General features: G+C 53.1%; 2 protein-coding genes across 4 annotated transcripts in view; one reads left to right on the top strand and one right to left on the bottom strand.

Moving 5' to 3' along the window:
- Nucleotides 1-15,477, bottom strand: part of EVC2 (EvC ciliary complex subunit 2) — a 119,208-nt gene extending 103,731 nt beyond the window's left edge. The window contains exons 1-6 of the mRNA XM_082727465.1: nt 15,200-15,477; nt 12,149-12,203; nt 9,343-9,509; nt 8,679-8,747; nt 6,676-6,862; nt 2,089-2,198 (exon numbers count right to left, since the gene is read on the bottom strand). Of these exons, the coding sequence (XP_082583591.1) occupies nt 2,089-2,198; nt 6,676-6,862; nt 8,679-8,747; nt 9,343-9,509; nt 12,149-12,203; nt 15,200-15,400 (789 nt within the window). The 5' untranslated portion in view covers nt 15,401-15,477. The remainder of the gene's footprint in view (nt 1-2,088; nt 2,199-6,675; nt 6,863-8,678; nt 8,748-9,342; nt 9,510-12,148; nt 12,204-15,199) is intronic.
- A 2,140-nt stretch (nt 15,478-17,617) lies between these two features.
- The window catches only part of EVC (EvC ciliary complex subunit 1), a 62,158-nt gene continuing 58,420 nt past the window's right edge, over nt 17,618-21,355 (top strand). The window contains exon 1 of one of the 3 annotated variants that reach the window (XM_082727466.1): nt 17,618-18,123. In XM_082727466.1, coding sequence (XP_082583592.1) covers nt 17,950-18,123 — 174 coding nt within the window. In that variant the 5' untranslated portion in view covers nt 17,618-17,949. The remainder of the gene's footprint in view (nt 18,124-21,355) is intronic. The other 2 variants (XR_014310864.1, XM_082727467.1) reach the window with 2 other exon arrangements.

Below are 21,355 nucleotides of genomic sequence, written 5' to 3' on the forward strand. Positions count from 1 at the left end.
GCCTTGCAGTCACCCACGCGACAGTCAAGTCCAACCAGATGAAACAACTTGAGAACAAAGTACAAGAGCTCCTTGTCAACTTCCAGCATGTAATCACTCAGCAAGTGCCGGCCTCCCACTCATCTCTCTGGCAAGAGCCAGGTCGGTGCGGTGCTGCTGGTCGACCAGAGCCAGCAAGCAGAGGCCCAGAACGCAGGCCAGTGAAGCTTGGAACTCTGGAATCTTCAGGAGGCAGGTATGCTGTTCACGCTCCACCTGCAGAACTGCCCAGAGAGCCCCTGACGGTTTGGAAGGAGTAGGAAATTGAAGGCCGTTGCACCCAGACACATCTCATGTACCCCCACAGAAGACATTGGAGACATTGCCAGAAACGTCTCCTTTATGTAGGTGAGAAACCCGAGCTTCAGAGAAATCAAAAACTAAACCTTGCCCAAGATTCCTTAGTTTGTAGACTTGTTCATTCATCTATTCAGCAAATATTTACAGAGCACTGACTGTGCACGGCTCTACTTTTGGCACGGAGAAGGCAGGTGTCCATAGGAAAAATGAGGTCCCTGGTCTCGTGGAGCTAATGGGGGTGGGGGTTTCCTAGGGAAATAAAGTCAGTATAACAGACAGGTGAGACCCCAAGCAAAGGAACAGATGAGGAGGGGTCCTGTAGTGATTAAAGAGCCCCTTCGTGCCTCACCCCCATCCCACCTCCATCCCCCCAACCCTCCCTCCACCCCCACCCCCAACCTCCTCTATCGCACACACCTGCCTTCCCAGGTGCTTTCAGGATCCTGAAGTCCTAATGTTCTGGCAGGAGGAGGTGGAGGCTTTGGTTTTGTTGAAGTTCTGAGTTTCTACCCTTGGTTTCTGACTGTTGCCTTCTCCCCTTCTGATTTTAACTCACTTGGTTTGTGTCCTCCGAAACTGGGACGGTATTTCTTCTGGGTGATTTTTATCTCTATTTTTGTATCCTTTGTTCTCTGTTCCTGACTTTGTATCTAATTATTTTCCGAGACATTGGTCTCTTCTGACAGTTTAATAGTTTCCTTGTATCTGGTCTTTACCTTTTTGAAATCCTCCTTTTTATCTTGTTTTATCTAGTATTTTTTTTTCTCTCTTATTGCGGCAGCAATGCCACACACAGATCATTGAGACTTGGGTGGAAGGAGCTCGCAGCTGTGCGGTCCGATTAGGATTCTGTCCTGGGACCAGGGCAGTCGTGCTCTGAGCCTCACTTTCCCCACTGAGTGAAAGGTACTTCCTCCAGAGGCCAAAGTCAGAACAAAATGACCAAAGTAGCTTGAGGACAAGGACAGAATCTGCTCCTGCATCCCCAGAATGTGAATGGTGCCGGGCAGGACAAACAATGAACCACATTTGACGCATGCACAGATTAAAAGGTGAACAAAACGAAGATACAAACAGTAATTGTGTTACAGGCTGAATCGTGTTCCCGCAGAATCCATATGCTGAAGCCTGACCCCCAGTACCTCACAGTGCAATGGTATCTGGAGGTGGGGACTTAACAGAGGTGAGTAACCTCAAATGAGGTCATTGGGGGGCCCTGATGCAATCTGACAGGGGTCCTTGTAAGAAGAGGGGATCAGGACACAGACACATACAGAGATACCCACATGAGGACAAGGGGAGAAGATGCCATCCACACGCCAAGGAGGGAGGCCTCAGGAAGACCAGTCCTGCTCACACCTTGATCTCAGACTTCCAGCCTCCAGGATCATGAAAACATACATTTCTGGGCTGTGGAACTTCGTCAGGGTAGCTCCTAGTGAACTCATACAAATAGAAACTACGGGTTGAGTGCTTATGACATGCAAGGCACTAAAAACAGAATTTAAATCTACTGATATTTTTATGATAATTCTATGTCAGACCCACAGGAGTTAAGGCATTACTAGAGGTCCCACTGAGATGCTAAGGGAGCCAAGTTCACAGCAAAATGTGTGAGATTCTGGGGCCCACCCACTTATCTAGAATTCAGTATCAATGAAGGAAGGAGGGAGGGAAGGAAGGAAGAGAGAAGCTAAGAGATAGTTTCTAAGTATCAAGGCTTCTAGAAGCAGAGTAAGGACGACATACCTGCGCTGAGCTCTGAAAGGTGAGCTGGGCAGGAAGCATCAGGACCTCTCCGCTCCCCACTTCTCTAGCCTTGATGGAGGCCGTGTAGCTGACCAAGAAGGAGTCTCCCACTGCTCAGAGAGAATGCACATGTGAGTCAAGAAGGGCCCTTCCGCCAGACCCCAGACAAGACCCAGGTCAAAGGAGTCTACCACCACAACCAACATAGACAGCAAGGGTGCCGCTCAAGTCTCGGGTGCCCACAATGGGGACAGGGAACTGTGCGTGTCCGTTCATGGGGTTCCTCTTCTTCACCTGGAAGAGGCTGTCAGCAAGTGTAAGGAGCCAGGAAGGGCCCCCTGCTGCCCCTGGGCTGTCTTCTCTGGGTGCCCCCTCCCCCGCCCATCCAGCACTACCCACGACTGGGTGGGTCTGTATTCCTGATCCGGGGTATCACTAACTTCCACACTTGGGAAATCCAGAACCTTTCTGTGTTGTTTGGAATCTAGGCAAGGATCTATTTATTCTCCAAAATCCTGTTCACACAACTAGGGAGAAGAGCCTTAGATCAGACCTGTGGGCCTCGATGGTCAGACGGACATGAAGCCCTACTTTGACCTCTCTGAGCGGCTGGTTCTGTGAGCATGGCAAGGGGCACCAGGAGGCAGGACCCAGCACTGTAGATTCATGTGGGGTCTCCTTCGCCCACTGGTCTCTAGCTGGCCCTCGACAGCTTCATTACAAAAATTAATCATCTATATTTAAGAGAAAGCTTCCCTGGCTCAAAGCTCTCCTTGGTAAGAAGTCAGAACCGAAGATCCAGGATCTCTGGAGAAGGCAGCTCTGCTCCCGGACAGGGTCCACCCTCAGACCCCAAGATGAACGAACAGCTGGGAAAGAGAGGAACCCCAGATGTTGAGGGGTGTGGAGGGGCCACCACTGGAGGTTTCTAGCTTTGCAGGAGGCCACACATGCTTAGCCCTGCTTCCTGGAGGGACCTTGCATCTGATGTTGGAGATGGGTTCTACCCACCTTAAGTCCCAACAGCAGACACTTCCCATGGAGTTCGCCTGGGCTCTGGGCACCCAAGACACTTTGTAAACGAACACCAGAAAGACCATCTCTGTCGTGATTCTGACAATCACCTCTCACCTCAGCCACCGCGTGTGGAAGTGCAGAAGGCGGGGTCTGGGGACATGGCTGCGCCTGACCATAGTGGGACACTGGCTTCTCATCTGCACAGGGCAGTGGTGGGGCTGAGCTTGTGATACTTCCTTATTTTTTTTTTTTAACAGCTTTGAAATAAAACATACATATCACCCAGTCCACCCATTCTAAGTGTGCACTTCGAGGGATTTTGTGTATTGAGAGGTCTTTGAGCACACCGCGGTCTGATTTCAGAACATCTCCATCACTCTCCCCTGCCACGCCAAGGCCTAGGCAACCGCTAATCTGGTTTTGGGGGGGTCAGGGTAGGGTAATAATTTGTCTTTCTGGACATCTCTTAGAAATCGAATCATATAATATGTGTTGTCTTTGACTTCTTTCACCAAGCAGATGTCTTCTGAGGTTCCTCTATGTTGTGTGTGACTCTGTAATTCATTCCTTCTTATCACCAGTTGTCTTCCACTATAGGGACAGACCCAGGATGCTGCTGAAGGGACCCCAACTCCTTCTGGACAGTTACAAACCTCAGGGTTGGGGGAGTGGCTGGACAGAATAAAATATTGAGAAGAGGGCATATTAACATAATTTGAGCATGTTGGACTTTGGACTTCAAACTTACAAGGGCAAACATGTTGATTCCTTTTGGACTTGAATATACTTGGGTTCCTATTTGTAGGGAATTATTTCCTAAGATTTTCATTTCTCCCTGAGAATTTGCAAAAGGGAGGTGGTGGCAGGTCACTGCTGGAAGACCTTTATGCAAATGAACTCAGTGTTGGCCCCTAAGGACGCTGCAAATCTTGTGACCTACCTGGTTGACACGCGCCTTGTTGACTAGTGGGGCAAGACTTGACTGAGTGGTATTAGAATCGGAGAATTCCCAGCCTTGGGGGCAGAGTACCCTTTGAGTTATTGGGTAATGCAATGCTTTGCGTCAAAGCCTTCACAGGACAGAAAAACCACCTCTTCTACCCATCAGCAGTCCCTGAGGGACAGACACAGGGGTGAAGGGTGAGTGGTTTGGGGGAACAGGGCTGTCCTGAGTCCTGGCCAAGGCTGATCTCCTTCCCCAGGAGACCAGAAGTGATCTACAGGTTCGTGAGAAGCCCCAGGAGTGTGGAGAACAACACACGAGGTCCTCGGCAGAAGCTCAGGCTCACCACACACCCCTGACGTTTCAGTCCGCGAGCACAGGCGCCCTGCCTGAAATAGGGTGGGCTTCTTCCCAGTGCTCCTCACCAGGCAGCGCACCCCACCTGATGATGGGAGGGACCGACCCACAGGAGTGGGCTGCTGGCTCGGGGTGCCAGCCGGCAATGGCCAGTGGGGGATTCAAAGCCTATCCCGCTCTGTGGGTCAGAGACTAGGACTGCCTGATCAGCCTAAGCCTGTCCTCCTGCTCTTTCTCCACCTGTAACAGGGGTCAGACCGTAGCCCTCAAATGCTGTCACGTGCTTCATTTCTCAACACATGGAGACCTCCAAAAAAAAAAAAAAAAAAAGTAAAGGAGAAGAGAAGTGAACAGCTGTATTTTCATGCAATGATAAACCATGAAACTCACAAAGACAGCGTGAGAAAAACAACTGAGATGATTCCACAGTGAAGGTCCTGTGATCGGACCTTACCTGATGCAGTGGCTTGTCACCCCCACAGCCTGTGCGCCAGACCCCTGGCCCCACAGAGAGCCCCGAGGTGGACGGAGGAGACCTCATAGCCTGCGATGCCCAGAGCAGGAAGCAGAGGCTGAGGAGATGTCCTGCACCTGCTCCGCTGGGGAATGAACAGGACACCACTTCCCCTGCAGAGCCATCACCTGTGCTCCATACAAGACACACACACACATACACAAAACCAACCAACAAAATCACTACTACTGATATGGGGACCACTTCTTGGGTCAGGCTTTCCATGAAACAACTCCCCTCTCCTTACAGTCCCATCCTGGAACTGTCACTGTCACCATCCCTGTGGGGCAGAGAAGAGGCTGACACTCTGGGATGTGCAGCGGGCACAAAGCTTGGGGTTGGTAGGGCTTGGCATGCAGCGCTGACCCTAGGCCCCAGGCAGGTGATATGCAGGAAGGCAGGGAAGTGAGGAGCAGGGGAGGGGGGCCTCCCAGGAAGACACCAGGGCCTGAGCAGATGCCGATGGGCAGGGGAGAGTGACAAGTGTGGTCTGTGCGGCAGGAGCGCAGACACTGGGAGTCACTGGGGCTACAAGAGGAGAGAGGCAGGCCTGCTGGACCAGGGGCTGGGAGAGCGTGGGGGGGGGGCCCAGGCAGAGCTGGGGCACATGGCCTTGCTCAGTTTCTGCCATGACTCTACGAGGTCCTGACAGTCACACGTCACATCACAAGTTCAGGAAAACTCAGTAATTTCCAGAGGTGACCAGCTCCGAAGTGGCCAAGTGAGGAGTAACATCAAGGTCCATTCGAGAAGGAGTGTGTGCTCTGCTCACTCACTTCAGGACGCAGTGGGGGGGATGGGGATGGTTACTTTTCCATCTTTGAGGGAAGGCCCTGAGGATCTCTTGGCTGGGACATATCCTAGCAGTTTTTACTATGTTGCTGAAACTACCACCGGCAAAGAGGTAGGTGGCTGCCTGTGGGCCAACCTGGTAGCTTCTGTCAAGAGGATGTGGTCAAGCAGGACTCCAAGGCCCTATCTAGGCTCAGAGGGAAAGCGTAGCCTGACTGGTGAGCTCCGTGGGCTCCGTGGAGAAGTCAGTCCTGAGCATGTGAGAGTATGCACGACAGCACGAGGGTCACGTGGTCTGTTCCTCTGTCAATGAGACAGGGACTCGGAGTTTAAGAGGTCTCACCCTCCCAAGAAAATGGACAGTCCTGAGGTCATGGTAACAACGAATCCCAGAATTTGTTGACATCTGCTTCATTAACCAATGACAGCTTGCTTCAGGACACACGCCTCCAAAGACAACCGGGGAAGGTGGCACTCAGAACGCTAGCCCCTCGGTGTGGAGGTATTCCAGGGAACGCTCGAGAACACGCACGAAGGTCTCACGCGCACGCTTCCAGGGCCAGTGTCAAACCACTCCCACCTTGAGCAGCTCCCCACAGACAAGCTCTGCATTTCACTCAGGGATGAGAAATCGGGTCTGGTGGTGGACAGAGTTTGGCTATAAACTCTGTTTTTTTATGTCCGGAATTCTTCATAATAAAAATTGATACACTAATAAAAATACTAAAAATACCTATTTCTTAACAACTCCTCCCCCAAATCTGGCCTCTCTCTAACCTCAGTAACAAATCCAGCTTTTTGGGTGTGGATATCGAGTGCTGGTCTCCTTTTTCAATACCCGATCGTCAAATCCATCGTGTGTGAACACGTCACATGTTGAAGAACACTCCTGTTGCATATCACACACTCCAACAGTGTCTGTAGGTTCACCTTCCCTCCCCGACTTCATACTCGCCACTATTACCTTGCAGAAACTTCTTCCTGAAAGCCTGGAATCCTGGCATGGTCTGGTTTCCCGCTGACCCCCTAACGGAGAGGCCAGTGATGTTGTCGAATAGGAGCAGATCGGAGAGGTTGGTGGCCGCAGGGGTCCTGGTGTTATCTACGAGCAGTGTCACCTGAGCTGTCTGCGGTTCGCTCTGCCCGGACACCTAGGACAGGAGATGACAAGAGGGCAGCTCTGCTGGCAAGTCCCACCTCCTCACATGACCCCCAGCTCAACTGACGCATGACCCGTCCTCAGGCAGAGGGAGGGCACAACAGTCTCCCAGGGGCTGGAGAACTTATGGGGTCTGATTTCAAAGGCCCCAGGTTATGTTCTGACTCACTCCTGCTAAGCTGTTGCTTGGTGACTGTTTCAAAGTCACAGGAACCCTGAAATGCAGTGAAATTGTTCCTACAGGGAAACAGAAAGAAATGCCAGAAACACAGAGCCAAAGTCAGGTTGGGGAGATGGTGGCCACTGGCGTCACCAAGAAAAAGCAAACAATGGCTCTTTCTCACACCATCATTTTGAAGGCTCAGCCATGTCCCAGAGCCCCGCCCAGCGCGTCTGATGCCATCTGACCTCCAGGATGGAGCTAGCTGGCAGGTCTCCATCCTTCTGGCCAGTCTCCCCCAGGCGGGCTCTGCTTGGTCATGGATTTGAACAGCTTAGCTTCTGGAAGTTGTCCGGTGGCCCCAGCAGCTTGGCTCCTAGCCTGGGCTCTGCAACCTTGCCCCATTCCCACCCTCAAATCTCTTCCCAACACCCCTGCCCTGCTTCTCCCAGCCCTGCTGGAACAGACACAGAAGGTGGGGAAGGAGGGAAGCAATGTCTGTATATGCAGATACACACACACACACACATACACACACACACACACACACGCATGCAGACAACAGAAACAGCTCCAGGAGGATGCACGAAAATCTGGTAGCACCAACTCTATCCAGGAAGGGGAACAGGACAGCTGAAGGACTGAGATAAATTGAGGCTTGTACAGCAGAGGGCTAACTCCACAGGCGTGGACCGCCCAGATCCCAGCCACCCAGAGGAAAGGACTGACTCCCAACCAGCTCCTGGGAGGTTGACCTATAAAGCACTTGGACCATCCTGCCTGAGAAGAGCACCCTTATATACCTGGGGCCTCGGGCCACCGCCAGCCACATGTGCTAACTGGTGTGATTGGAGGTGGGGGTCTTGAGCCAAGCTGTGTCAAGGGGACCTCTGGAGCGGCTAAAAACCAGTTACCGAGGTCAGCCACACAGGAACTGCCTGTCTCCGTGAGGGACCCGCATTAAAACCCCTGGACATCAAAGCTCAGGAGAGTGTCTCTGGGGGACAATACTTGGCATAGGACGTCACACATCACTGCTTTGGGAAATGAAACCCAGGCCGCAGGATTTCACCAGGAAAGGACAGTGGGAAGCTTGTGCCTGGTCTCACAACCCCATCCTATGTGCCTTTCACTTTGCTAACTTGAATCTGCACGCTTCTGCTGTAAAAAATTGTAACTGTAACTGTGAGTCTAACGGCTTCCTGGGTCATGTGAGTCCTTCCAGTGAAGCACGGAGCCCGAGGGAGGGTGCTCCTGGGGACCCCCAAGACAGCAATAATGTGAAATGCCACCTCACGGGGATCAGTAAAGATCCGAGACTTTAAAAACACTGAATAAAATTTTTATACCACCAAGAGCCATATCAATGTTAAAATCTGAAAGAAAATACATCATTCTTTCCTTCCCCTTCTAAATGACCACAGTGCGTTTTCACAAACAGGAGTTTAATTGTAACCAAAACTCTTGGTCCTGGTGCCATGATATCAAATAGAAAATCCCCTGTACAATACTTTATCCCTCGTGTGTCCAGACACAGGTGGACAGCCCCATGATTTGCCACTCCTTATATACATAACTTTACCCAGACATGATTTGGTCAAAATCCAACTATTTTCTCTTCCACTATGAACCACCTATGAACACCTACCATGGCACACTTCTGAAAAATCACTCCGTCCTCAGCAGTCCCTGGAACATCTCTTGAGATGTCTCCAAACTACAATAGAACACAGAAACAATTAGAAAATGAAAACCACTGCGTACTATGCGTGTTTCATGAAAGTACAAGATGTTAAAAAAAATTAAAAATAAGGAAATAAATGCACAAGATGAATTTTGAAAGGAAGGATAGAGATCGACTTCTGTAGTCTAATAACTGCCTTAGGTAATCTTGAAAACTTTTTTAAGAAAGCATTTAAAGGATTGGAACTTTAGTCCCTGAGGAGGGAAGAACGTGGCCGTGTGGTCACACTGGAGCTCTCCCCTAGTCCAGGGGGATCATGTGAACATAACCCCCGTCACGGGAACACCAGACACGGGGGCTGATGCTCAGGCGAGAGGAATGTGTGCACGCGTTTATACCACCGGCAGCAAATTGAGCCCATTAAAGCAATCCGGGAGCCCTGCTTCAGAACCCGCCTCCCACCGCTCAGATTCACACCCCCTCTTCGCCTCCAATACTAGATGCTTCGGTAATGAAGGAATAAGCTTTTCTTGAAGAACCCAAGCCCGTGGCATCTGCTACACAGGCGGCCCCAAACCAGTTTCTTTGCAGCTTCTAATTCCATTAAAGGACCAAACCTGCGACTTACCAGGCGGTGTGTTACAGGAGACTCTCTTTTAAACAGAGTCTTCTTGGGCCACGAGGGCGTGAAAGCAAGCACAGACTGAGTCCTTGGCCCTCTAGAGGGTGCCGAAGTCAGGAGGGGATTAAAGACTTCACTTCTCCCGCTGGATTTCCTTCCAAAAGGTGCTCCCACTGCAAAACAGCAAAGCACGTGCGTGACAGAATGCAGGAGGCGGTAAGAGGCATGGGTGAACTTAGGACGTGGACCACGTGCATGAGGAAGGCCCCTGGAGGGTGATTGCTGAACCTGCGTAAGTGAATGAATTAAGAAATGAATGACTGCTCATCTCTTTGCCAGGAAAATGAGGTGTGTGAGATGTGTTCCCCTTGCGGTGGGGAGGGAGGTGGGCTATGAAGCCTAAAGAGAATGCTTCTCAAAGAGTGTACTGTTCCTCCTGGGTGCGGGCGACAATGCACATTCCCTCCCAGATCTACTGAATTAGACCAGCCGGTGGGTGAGATGCCTGGGAGATTCCACCCAGATGCAAACTGGGATTTGATTAAGAATGACTTTATTTTTCAGTCGTTCTTAGGGTGTTATTGATAACAAGATCTTTTTAAGTCCTTCCAAAAACTTTTACAATTTCAGAATCCACATAGGAAGGAAGAAAATCTTGAAGAAAAAAAAAAGATGTAGAAGTGGATCCTGGATAACATTAGAATCTCATGCCTTATAGTGTCTGTGGTTGAGTCAGGTCAAGGTCATGACATTGGAACGGGGATCTAGATGAGCACGGGGGACTCGCCATGGAAGCAAGTGGGCACTTTCCCAGGCCAGCTGTTGACTCAGTCGGGAATATCTGAGTAAATCCCACAGGTGCCAGGGAGATGGGACATCCGTCTCTGGACCCTCACCCTGCCCCTCAGGCTAAGGGACGCATGCTTTCTTCGCAGATCTGCTGGTTATAAACCCTTCAGGCCATACTGGGCCTTAACCCTTAAGGCCATCTCTGGTGCACCTGCTTATGCCCCCTGCTCCTCAAAGGCCCAGCCACAAGCTCTCATGAAGACTTGAATGGGGGCAGGTGTTGACAGACAGTACAGAAGAAATTCACTATGAAGTGACTACTACCACCCAGCAGGTCACCAGCAAGCGGGCCCGTCTGTACCGTCTGTGCAATTCTTTGGTTACACCCTCACTCTTCTGCCTGTGGCTGTCACATGCCTGGAAGCCTCTCCTTCCATCCCCTGGACCTGCTAGATTTTCAGTTCTCAGGACTGAGGAGCGCCTCCTCCAGGAAGCCTTCCCTGAAGCGCCTCCTAGTGGCCTTGCCGCTCCGCCCCTGCTCTTAATACAGTCACAGAGTAGTAGTCGGGCTCCCTTTCGCCAAGGAGTTTGCCTGTTGATGAATAAGAGGTCTCTAGGAATGCAATGAAATCACCTCAACTTACAGTACTCAGGAGAAAACACTGAATTTTGTAAAATGTGAAGTCTGCAGAGAGTAACAAAAGACACGGGAAATACATTTTAACTCCCCAGTAAGTGAGATCTGTAAAAAACAAGATCCCCGAGGAAGGTGTATTCAGAATCTGTGCCAAGGAGACTCTGGATGGAAAGACGGTTTTTCACCAAGGCCCTTCCTCTACTTAGGAAGTGTCCTGCTCAGTTTATGCAGACAGAGCCGGGCCAACCTGGACTCAAGCCCATCCTGGTCCCCAGGATGCAGAATGGGGATCAGAACCCAGAATGCTGCACCCCCAGCCCCAGGGATGGGCTCGAGGCCAGGCACCAGGCCTCAGGCTGAGGCCACTGGTGTTCCCTGGAACTCTCGCCAAGCTATGGGGAAGCCTTCCGCTGTATAAGCATTGGCTGTGCGGCTCCCAAAGGGCTTCCAGGAATGAGGGAACCAGAGGAAAACAGAGCTGAGACACAAAAAGAAAAGCACAGCCCTGGCATGCCAAGCCCCTGGACCAGCAGTGGCAGGGCCTGCCTGGCTCAGTTCTAAGTCCAGTAAGTTCTGCTTTTCTTAGGTGAGTTTCAACTCAATTTCTGGCACCTGGTGTGGTGGGCGGATGCCCAGGTCCTAGTCCAGGGAACTGCTAAATATGTCACCTTGTGTACAACAGGGGACTTCCCAAATGGGATTAAATTAAGGTCCCTGATTTAAGGAAATTGTCTGGATTATCTGGGTGGGTCAGAAATGTAAACCCAGGTGTCCTTCTAAAGAAGGAAGCCGAGAGAGAGCTGATAGGCAGAAGAGAGGAAGGCCATGTGCCCCCAGAGGCAAAATGCTGGCATGCTGGCTCTGAGATGGAGCAAGGGACCAGGACCCACGGCAGGCAAGGAGCGTGGCTGGGGATGCTGGAAGAGAAGCAAACCTTCTCCCCAGAGGCCCGGAGGGAATGGGCCGTGCCCACACCTCGATTTCAGTCCAGCCATGCTGATCCCCAACCCGCCCTCCGGAATGCTAAGAGAAGAAAACCTGTGTTGTTTTAAGCCACGAAATCCACAGTGATTTGTGAAAGCAGCCACAGGAAACCCACACACCTGCTCATATGCACATTCCCTATTCCATCGGACCCCTTAAGGGGAGAATGCGGGCCGGCCACCTTCCCCTGACTCTTGCTCCCTGCCCGAGAGCTCTAGCCAGCTACTGGGGGTGGGGGGTGCACACACTGCCCTTGATCTGCAGGTCAGGGGGCAACATACCGCATTTGCCCATGGCAGGCACCACAGCAGGACAGGGCATGAGGGGCTGGAGGAGGGGGCGCTGGGGGGGAATGTAGCTTTAGGGTCCCATGAAGAAAAATGAAATGAAACAAAAACTTACCTGCAGTCTTAAAGCCAGAGCTTTCCGCATTGGGCCAAATCAAATTGGGCAAGTCCTAAAAAATCCAAAAGTCACTAATGAAGAACATGCGTATGAAAAGTGCCTACAAGTCATTTTCATAAACACGGAGAGGAGCTACACTCCTACCCAGAAATCTGAAACAAAATGCTTCCAAGTGAACCATCCCCACCAGGAGTCCAGGATTATCCCCTCTTTCCCACAGAGGCCAGCAACCCAGCCATGACTGCATTTTGGGAAGTTGTCCCGAAAGGCAGCCCTGCAGGTCAAAATTTCATGTACCCAGACCTGAGTTCAAATCCTAGCTCTGCTTCTCACTAATCCTGTGACACTGGCTGATCCTCCAGCCTCTGAATTCCCAAGATCTTGCAAATTCCAACAGAGAGGCTCATAAGATGCCAGATATGGAGTCCGGAGAACTGGGTTCTAGCGGGAACCATTTCCTTGCTGTGTGTCCTCAGCCAAGTCTCTCAGCCTCTCTGAGCCTCAGACCCTCATCTAAAGAGTGAAGACCCTTTAGAGACACTTTAGACTCTCTCACCCCAGTCTAGACTTGCCCATCTAGCTCTCTACTATACGTGTCTTCCTGGCCAAAGTCAGCCAGACCAGAACAGATTTCCTGATGGCCCCAAAGGGTTTTGGCATATTAGCCAATGGTGCTTCTATTCTTCCACTTGTTCAGGCCAAAGTCCTTGGCTTCATCCTGGACACCTCTCTCTCTCTCAATCCGCAGCTGATCCCAGCAAATCCCATTGGCTCCACCTTTGAAATACATCGGAAACCCGCAGCTAGCAGCCCACCATTCACCACCCCGGTCCAGTACTCCTGCCAGCGGGGTGCTTTAGAAAGATGAGCCACGTTGTGTCAACTTCTGGCTCCAAACCCGTACAGCTTCCACCTCACTCAGAATAATAGCCGGGATCCTGGGCATAAGCCACGCGGCCTTCCCTGATCTGGCCCCTCCTCAACCTCCCGGTCTCCTGTCATCCACTCCCTCCCTCACTCCGGGGGCCCCCAGGTCTCCTTGCTGCTCCTGGACCACACCAAGCACACCCTGCCTCTGGCCTCTGGCCTTGCTATCACAGCACTCAGGAAAGCTCTTCTCCTGGACATGGCCTTGCCCTCCCTCGTTCCACTCAAGGCTCAGCTCACCTGTCGCCTCCTCCAAGCATGCTGCCTGACCACTGGCGACTAGAGTGCGCTCACTGCCATCTCTCCCAGTCCACTCTGCCCGCTGGACTTCTCTCTGCAGCCCAAACCACTGCCTACTACGGCTCAGATTGGCACCACTGTTTACTTCCTTCTCCTGCCCCAAGAAGGCAGATTTCTTAAGACAGCCTGCCTTGTTCTCTACTATCCCAGCACCCAGAGCAGAGCATGCCACCCAGAAAGCCGTCCCCGAACACCGGAAGTGAATGGCTGACTCAGAGCCTCTTGTCCACTCGACCCTTCGCGGCCTTCTCTCCTGCCAACAAACTCCCGACAGAGCTTTCCACCACAGTGAGAACGCTGCAGAGTCTGGGCTGCCCAACATAGCAGCCTCTAACATGTGTGGCCATGAATGAAGCACCTGAAATGTCTAAATTTAAATAACCACACATGGCTAGAGGCTCCTGCACTGACGAGGCACCTTGGGCAACCTGGGAAATGGCTGTAACCGGCTCTCAGTTTCCCCTCTGCAACAAGGGACAGATGATAAGTTTACACTAAGCATGTATCTTCAGGCACTTTCCGGTAGAGCCTGGGGACAAGTGTCCACGAGAATGTTCTGTCCCTGGTTTCTCAGAGAGGAAAGCCAAGTGCAAAGCAGGACAGACGAGTGGGTTCTAAACCTGAAGCCCTTCTTGGGAGCCTAGTACAGGCCTGGGGCGGGGGGGCAGGTTTTCTCCCTTGCAAAATGAGCCAGACACATCCCACCTCATGGGACAGGAGCAAGTGGAAGGACCTTGTGAAAACATTCTGTCATGGGACTTTTTTAAAGCTCAGTAAATTGATATAGTGTTATTACTCACTCTTCTCTAGTGAAAATCTAATAACAGAAAATGAACAGAATCTCCTTTAAAGATTTACAGATTACAACTCTGTAGCAAGTGTAGCAAGCCTCTTGGGACCTGCCAGGAGAGAAAACAGAACCAGGGAAGCCAGCCCCTGCGGGAGGGCAGGGAGGACCCCAAGGCCATGAGGGGAGAGACCACTGTTCCCAGGGCAGTCCTGGGAACAGAAGACTAGCTCTGCCAGGAGTCCCTGAGAGGGGGTTAGGGCTGGAGAGGGAAGTGGCCATATGTACACCAGACACAGATCACCTGTCCTGGACAACAGCCATAGGGGGAAATGAGTGAGGGAGAGCACAAATTAGGGGGTGGAGGGGACTCAGAAGAAACAGTCACCAAAAGCCAGGGTCTAAGTGGTGGCTACTGAACAAGGGGACTGGGGCGGGGGGGGGGGGGGGGGGTTGCAGACAAAAGCGGAACTCGAGGCCAGCTTTGGAGGAAAGGGCAAGGGGAATCTAGGGAGACAGGAAGGCTCTGTGCCTTCCCAAACCTGGGGCCTCAGAGGGAGGGGCGGATGGGAAGTGGATAAATGCAGCAACCAAGGTAATCCCAACTGTTCTTCTAACAACCCCTACACTGGGAGTGGGGGGGTGGGGGGAACCGGGGCGTGCTCACCTCTTCAAAGTAGGTGTCTATGGGAACGCGCCTACCTTTCGCACCTTCCCGCGGCTAACAGGCCGCAAAGGCTTACAGACCAGAAATCCGAGGCACAAAAAGTGATGCGCCTGGCCTAGGTCAGAGGGTTTTTAGGTTTCAGGGCGAGATTCGACCGGGCGGCTGGCAAAGCCCTGCGGGGTTCCACCTTGCCTGGGACTTTGCGGGCCAGAGCGCCAAATACTAAGGAACACCCGAGGCATCCTACTCAGACCCTGCCCTCCCTCCGATAATCTCCCCAACTCGAAGGGGCCTCCACGCCGCCAGCGTAGACAGAGCTCAGCCACGAGAGTCCTACAGGAGGAGGCTGGGGGCGGGCCTTCCTTACCTGCGTGGTCCGCTCGGGCCCCGCCCCAGGAGCCGCAGTGGGATCCAGGAGGGGCTGCCGGCCGAGGGGGCGCCCGAGGAGATCCGGGCCCGCGGGGTGCCAGCGTCGGCCCCCGGGCCCAGCGGGCAGCGCCAGGGCGGCGGCCAGGAGGCTCCAGGCGAGCACCGACGTGGCGCGCCCCGCGGCGCCCGCCGAGCCCATCGCCCCTCCGGGCCCGCGACCCCAAAGTGGCGGGCGAGCAGGAGTCGCCGGAGCTTCCGGACCCCAGGCCCGCCCCGCCGCGGAGCATGCTCAGTGCGAGCCACCCTGGAAAGTTTTCTGGAATGGACTCCGGCATCTGGGGCTGGGAGGGCGGGGAGGCTCCTGGGAGCGGGACGGGCGTAGGAGGGAGGGAGTGAGGCCGGGGCCACACTTGGGTTTGCTCGAGTCCCGCCCAGGGCCTCAGCTCCACCCAAATCGGATTCAGATGGGGTCACTCCTCTGCTCCCAAAGATTTCAATGCTTCCAAGTGCTCCTCCACTGATGCCTACCCAGTTCAGAACCACCTCCTTCAGGAAGCCTTCCCTGACACATGCACACACCATACTGGGCTGAACCCAGAATCTGCTGCAGACGCACCAGCCCCTTATTGGAGAACTGGAGAGGCAGAGCCCTGTGTGCTGGGGAGCCCAGAGAGGACAGGACAGCATAGGTGAGCTGGGAGGGAGGCCGGCAGATCCTGAGACAGGGGGAAAGGCCACTCTCACTTTCTATTGGATTTAGCTCAGTCGCATTGGGCTCCTACTGCCTGAGCCCCTAATGTGAAGTAGTCCCTGGACTTGCCCAGGTACCCAGACTGGTAGTCAGGCCAGCCACTGTGGGACATCTCTTTGGAACCAGAGAGAGGGGATTTGGTGTCTGGAGCCAGGAGGCTTGAACTCTCCATGGGGGTAGGGTTGTGCCTTGCGGGGGGAGATAGATACTGGGAGGAGGTCAAGTAGAGCAGTTTCTCTGCTTTGTCCTGCTTCCCCTGAGTCCTCAGTGACTTGCTCCTTGGGGAGAAGGAGGGTAGCCTGTCATGCAGTCTCAGGCCAGGAAGCCTGGCACCTGTCTCTTCCCTTTCCCTCCAACCCCTCAAAGGACAGGCCCTCCCTAACTCAACATGGACAAAGGAGTAATGTTTGAGATTCTGAAAATTTATTACCCAGGCTTCCCACCAGAAGTATAGTGGGAAGGGGGGGGGGTCCTGGCAAAATGCCAGGAGTGAGACACTGCCAAAGGGTACATGCTAGCATATTGTGGGACCATCAGTTCTATTTGACATGAGTCATTTAAAAGATGATTTTAATACCCAAGCAACTTTATAATAAAGTAACCCCCCCCAAAACACTATATTTTTAAAACTAAATTTTGAGTATCCAAAGAAACAGCCAACATAAAAAGCAAGGACTTTAGGCTATTGTCCCATATACGTTCCCAAAAGCCTTGGAGGTGTTTCAAAGGAAACATTTAAGCAGCTGGGAGTAGAAGAGAGGGTCCTGAAGCCAGCCAGACACAGCTGTTAATATACCCGTCCCATATCCTTGTTGAGAGACCTTGAATGAGCAACTTCTCTCTAGCTGTCCCTTACTTCTAAGAGAAGAAAGTCTGGATACTAGTTGCCATCTTACCCACCTGGAAGGTTGATGAAGTATAAAAACTAGAAACTTGAGATGGACATCCAGATTAAGGCTACAAAATTCCCCTTCTCTGTTGCAGTGGATTCCCATGGTACTACCGCCCTGGCCCTCCTAAGGAATTAAGCTTCAAAGATACATGTGTGTTCACTGCTGTATCCCCAGTACCCAGGACAAGAGCTAGCACCTAGTAGCTACTCAGTAAATGTTTGCTCAAGGTAAGAACAGATGCTGAATTCATCTGGTTGTCTATCTCCCCACACACCCATGAGATCCTCCATGTCTGGACCTTGCCTGAATCCTTGCTGGCCTGGCACTGGTTCCATCAGCAGGTTCTCTGTAAAGGCTGAGCGAATGAATGACCCCCACAATGTCCTGTCCTGGGGGCTCCGTGTAACAGTCTCTCTACACGTCATCATAGAGGAAAGTATTGACTATTCATGGAAGAATAGGATTAAAACCGAGGCTTCAGGCTAACAAGTTCAGAGGCGGTGGTGGACTGTGTGGTCCAAAGACCTAACTGGTACAGATAGGAACAGGACAGGAGAGGGACCTCGCTTAGCCACTCTGACCCAGACCTTCCTCACCAGGAAGATGAACAGAAACTAGTACCCCTCTCAGAGGGCAGTTGAGAAAGTTATGACATCATCAAGCTAAATGCTTAGCACACTGTACAGGCTCAGTAAACTTAACCGAGGAACACCCTCCCCAGCGGCTGGGAACGCCCCCCCCCCCAATTCCTTCCGGAGAAGCCCAAAGACCCGGGGGAATCCTCCGAAAGCTCCTCGGGCTGAACCCTGCGCCTCCTGCCAGGCATGCTCAGTACAAGAGCAGGCCCGGGCGGGGGCGGCTCGAAGTTTCGTGCGGACGACCCAAGCTCCTCCCTCCGGCGGGGCCGCGCGGGGAAGGGGGGACCGGAGCAAGAGGAAGGAGAGCGCGCAGGCCGGAGGAGTCGGCGGAGTGCGCCGCGCCCCTGCCCGCCCGGTCCGTGAGTTCGCTGTCGCCGAGCTGGCGGGGATGGTTCCCCGGGCGGCGGGCCGAGGCGGCGCGCGGCGGCGAGGGCGATGCTGCCCGCCCTTCGCCTGAGTGCCCCCGATGGCCCGGGGCCCGGCGGCCTGCGAAAGCGACGCGCGCCTGCTGCTGGGCCGGGACGCGGTGAGGCCGGCGCCCGCGCTGCTGGCCCCCGCCGTACTGCTGGGCGCCGCGTTCGGCCTCGGCCTCGGCCTCTGGCTCGGCTGCCGCACCTCCGGGTCGCGCCTGCGGCAACAGGTGGGTCCACCGGGCGGGTGGCCGGATGGGGGGCGCGTGCGGGCCTCCTGGGTCCCGTAGGCGCTGGAGCGAGATCGCGGGCGTCGCGCGCACGGGGCCCTGCCCTGGATTCCCCTCCAGCCCGGGAGAGGAGACCGAGACCAGAGGGGGACAGCGGAGTGACAGAAGCGCACCAGTCTGGGGTCCGCCAGAAGTGGCTGCTCCTTCCGACTCCGCTGTGCCATCACAGGCAGCCACTAAAGCCCACGGATGCCTCAGTCTCTCATAGGGAGCACCAAGGGTCTGGACTCGCCGCTGGCGGAGGGGCCCAGCTGAACACGGTAGACAGGAGGGCTGCGATTCCCAGCCCTGTCCATATGCTGCTTGCCCGGTGGGTTACCTAAATAGCCTCTCCAGTCCCAGCTGCCACCCTGGCATGCGTTCATGCATTCATTCACAATGTCATCCCTAGAGTAAAAGTGTGCTGATCACCCCTGCCAGCCACAGTCCTGTGCAGGATAGACCCTGCCCTCACTGCTAGAGGGTCACGGTCTCCAGAAAACGCTAGATGTCAGGTGAACATTTGATTGTAGCCCAGGCTGGCGAGTTGGGTGGCGGGAAGTGAAGAAGCTAGCTAGCACTTGCAGATGCCACTGTGTGCTGGGCACTGAACTAGACTCTGCACCTGACTTATCTCACTGATTCCCCAGGACAGCCTTGGCAGTTTGTTCTATGAAGGACCCCGTTTTGCACTGGAGGAAACTGAGGTGCAGTGAGGTTCAAGGACTTGCCAAAGTGACAGACGTGTGTCTGAGCCCAAAGTCACTGTATTCTTCATGAGTGGCAGTGGTCACAGGAGATTCAGGGTCAGTTTTCATGACCGTTGTTACAGGATTGGATGTTGTGAGGAGATGTGGGCATGCAGGGGACATTTGATCCGTGTGGTGTGATCACTGCCCTGGGTCCTTGCCACTTTGACCTCTTTGAGGGATGAAGTCGATAAGATGTGCGATGAGGCGCGTGGTCTTTTTCCCTGCGTTCCTGGCCCGTGCAAGAAGAGACAAGTCCGGCAGATTGCTGCAGACTTTGGGGAGTGTTTTGCTGGAAAGGCATGATAAAGGTTGAATGGCACTTACAGAACAAGATGCTTGTAGGTCAGTCTGAGGTTGTCACATCCTGCTGGTGGTTAAGGAACACTGAGGGACACTGGCTTCTTGTGTGAAGAGGGGAATAACACGCGCACAACTTTGCTGGGTGTCCTGTTCAGAGCTGAGTGTTTGTGGACTTTTGGTTCTCTATTCCTGCCCCAAACCTCTGAGTGGGGGAGCTGTTATTATCCTCACTTTCAAGAGACGGAAGTCCAGGCTCCCCAGGGTTGTTCTTGGTCCAAGGGCACGTGATGAATAAACCGTAGGGCTGCATTTCAACCCCAGTCTGTCAGAACCCCTAAATCAGAGCATTTAGTGTTCTGCCACCTGGTGACGTAGTGGGTAGAATCTGTCTTAGACGGTTCGGACTGCTCTTAAGAAAAATACCATAAACTGTGTGACTCACAAACAACAGAAGCTTCTCTCTCACCGTTCTGGGGGCTGGAAGTCCAAGACCAGGTGCCAGCACTGCTGGGTTCTGGCAAGGGCCCGCTTCCGGGCTGCAGACTTCCCACTGTGTCCTCAGAGAGTAGAAGGGTCAGGGAATCTCTGGCACCTCTTTCGTAAAGAGGCCTCTACCCTCAGGACTTAATCGCCTCCAAAAGGCCCCACCTCCAAATACCATCACCTCGGGAGTTGGGATTTCAACCTATGCTTGGGGAATGGGGCACACACCTTCAGACCATGGCGGTGGCCCATTTCACAGCTGAGTCACCTGAGGTTTACAGCGGTTAATCAAGCTATCTGAGGTTGGGCCCCTGGTCAGTAAGGGCTGCGCTAGTCCAGTTGAAAGTAATGGTGGCTCAGACCAGGGCAGGAGCCGTGGTGGAGGGTTGGTGGGGGTTGCGGTCTCTGGCTTCAGAGTCTGGCTGATGGGATTTTCAGATGATTTGGATGGGACCTTAGCAACAGCCTTCTTTCTAAATGGACTCCTTTCCTCCTCTCTTCTTTAAGTCTCTTTTCCTAAAACACACATCCAGCAGTGACTCTCTGGGTTAAAAGCGTTCAATGACTTCTGACTGCTTGCAGAGGGTTATGTCCAATTTCCTAGCATAAAGAAGGGCTGCGCAAGATGGTTGCCCTTCCCTGGGTTATCCTTCCGAACGCGAGGTGCCGTATGCCCCTGCACCCCTGCGTTCCAGCCCCCCTTGCTCCCTCCATCCCCCCCTGCATCTCCTTGCTCTCCTTCCGCACATCCCTTCTGTCTGCCTGAACGACCTTTCTCGGCTTGCTCGCTCATCCTTCAGGATGCACAGTGTTGCCCCTCCAGGCACTTCTACCCTCGTGCACCCCAGAGGATCTCTGTTTTCCTCTGGTCCACCTCATCCCGCTCGTAATCGTGTGTTGCACCTCTTTCTTTTTGCTGCTTTTCTTTTGTTTTTATTTCATCCTTAGAACTTTGGATTGCGTCGACATTCCACGTGCACTTCGAGTGTTCATGCACAGGCAGCAACCAACGCCCCCGTCCACCCGCCGCTTCCCAGCAGCCACCTCGTCCAACTCTTTCAGCCTCCTTTTTGGTCATTTACTTCCCCTTTGTAAACAACCTGCTTACTGGGCTGCTCCTTGCATTTGGGGCTCTGGGCATAGCATGGACTTCCTGCTGTGGACTGGGGGGCGGTTCAGTTCTCTTTTCTCCTCCTTCACATGAACCACCCAGCCCAGCCACCCCCGCCTCCACCCGCCTTGTGTGGCCATTGAGCAGTTTTGGTTAAATCAATATTCAGTGTTTCCTTTCTTACAATTCCGGAAGCACTTTTCACCGCAAGTCAAGGATCAGCTGCCATTATGATTCTTTTACTTTTTGTTACTATATTTTGTTTCATCTGAAATTGTTACCCAGGGCTCCCTGCACCCCGCCACATTGGCTTATATTCTGCGTACTTACTCACTTAATGCAGGATTCCCCTCTTTTTCTGTACACCTTTTTTGAGAATTTTGAAGGCATTAAATATTTGATCAATTTTATCTTCTTGCAAAACACCTCTCCAATAAACTTCTCGCCTGCTTCAGCCTGAGTTGGTTGCTGTCTGGACCCACTGCCACTCTCAGCTGGACCAGACCAGCAGCACCAGCAGCAGCCCCTGGGAGCTTGTTAGAAATGC

The sequence above is a fragment of the Mustela nivalis genome (genome assembly GCF_964662115.1).
Source record: "Mustela nivalis genome assembly, chromosome: 4".
NCBI lineage: Eukaryota > Metazoa > Chordata > Mammalia > Carnivora > Mustelidae > Mustela > Mustela nivalis.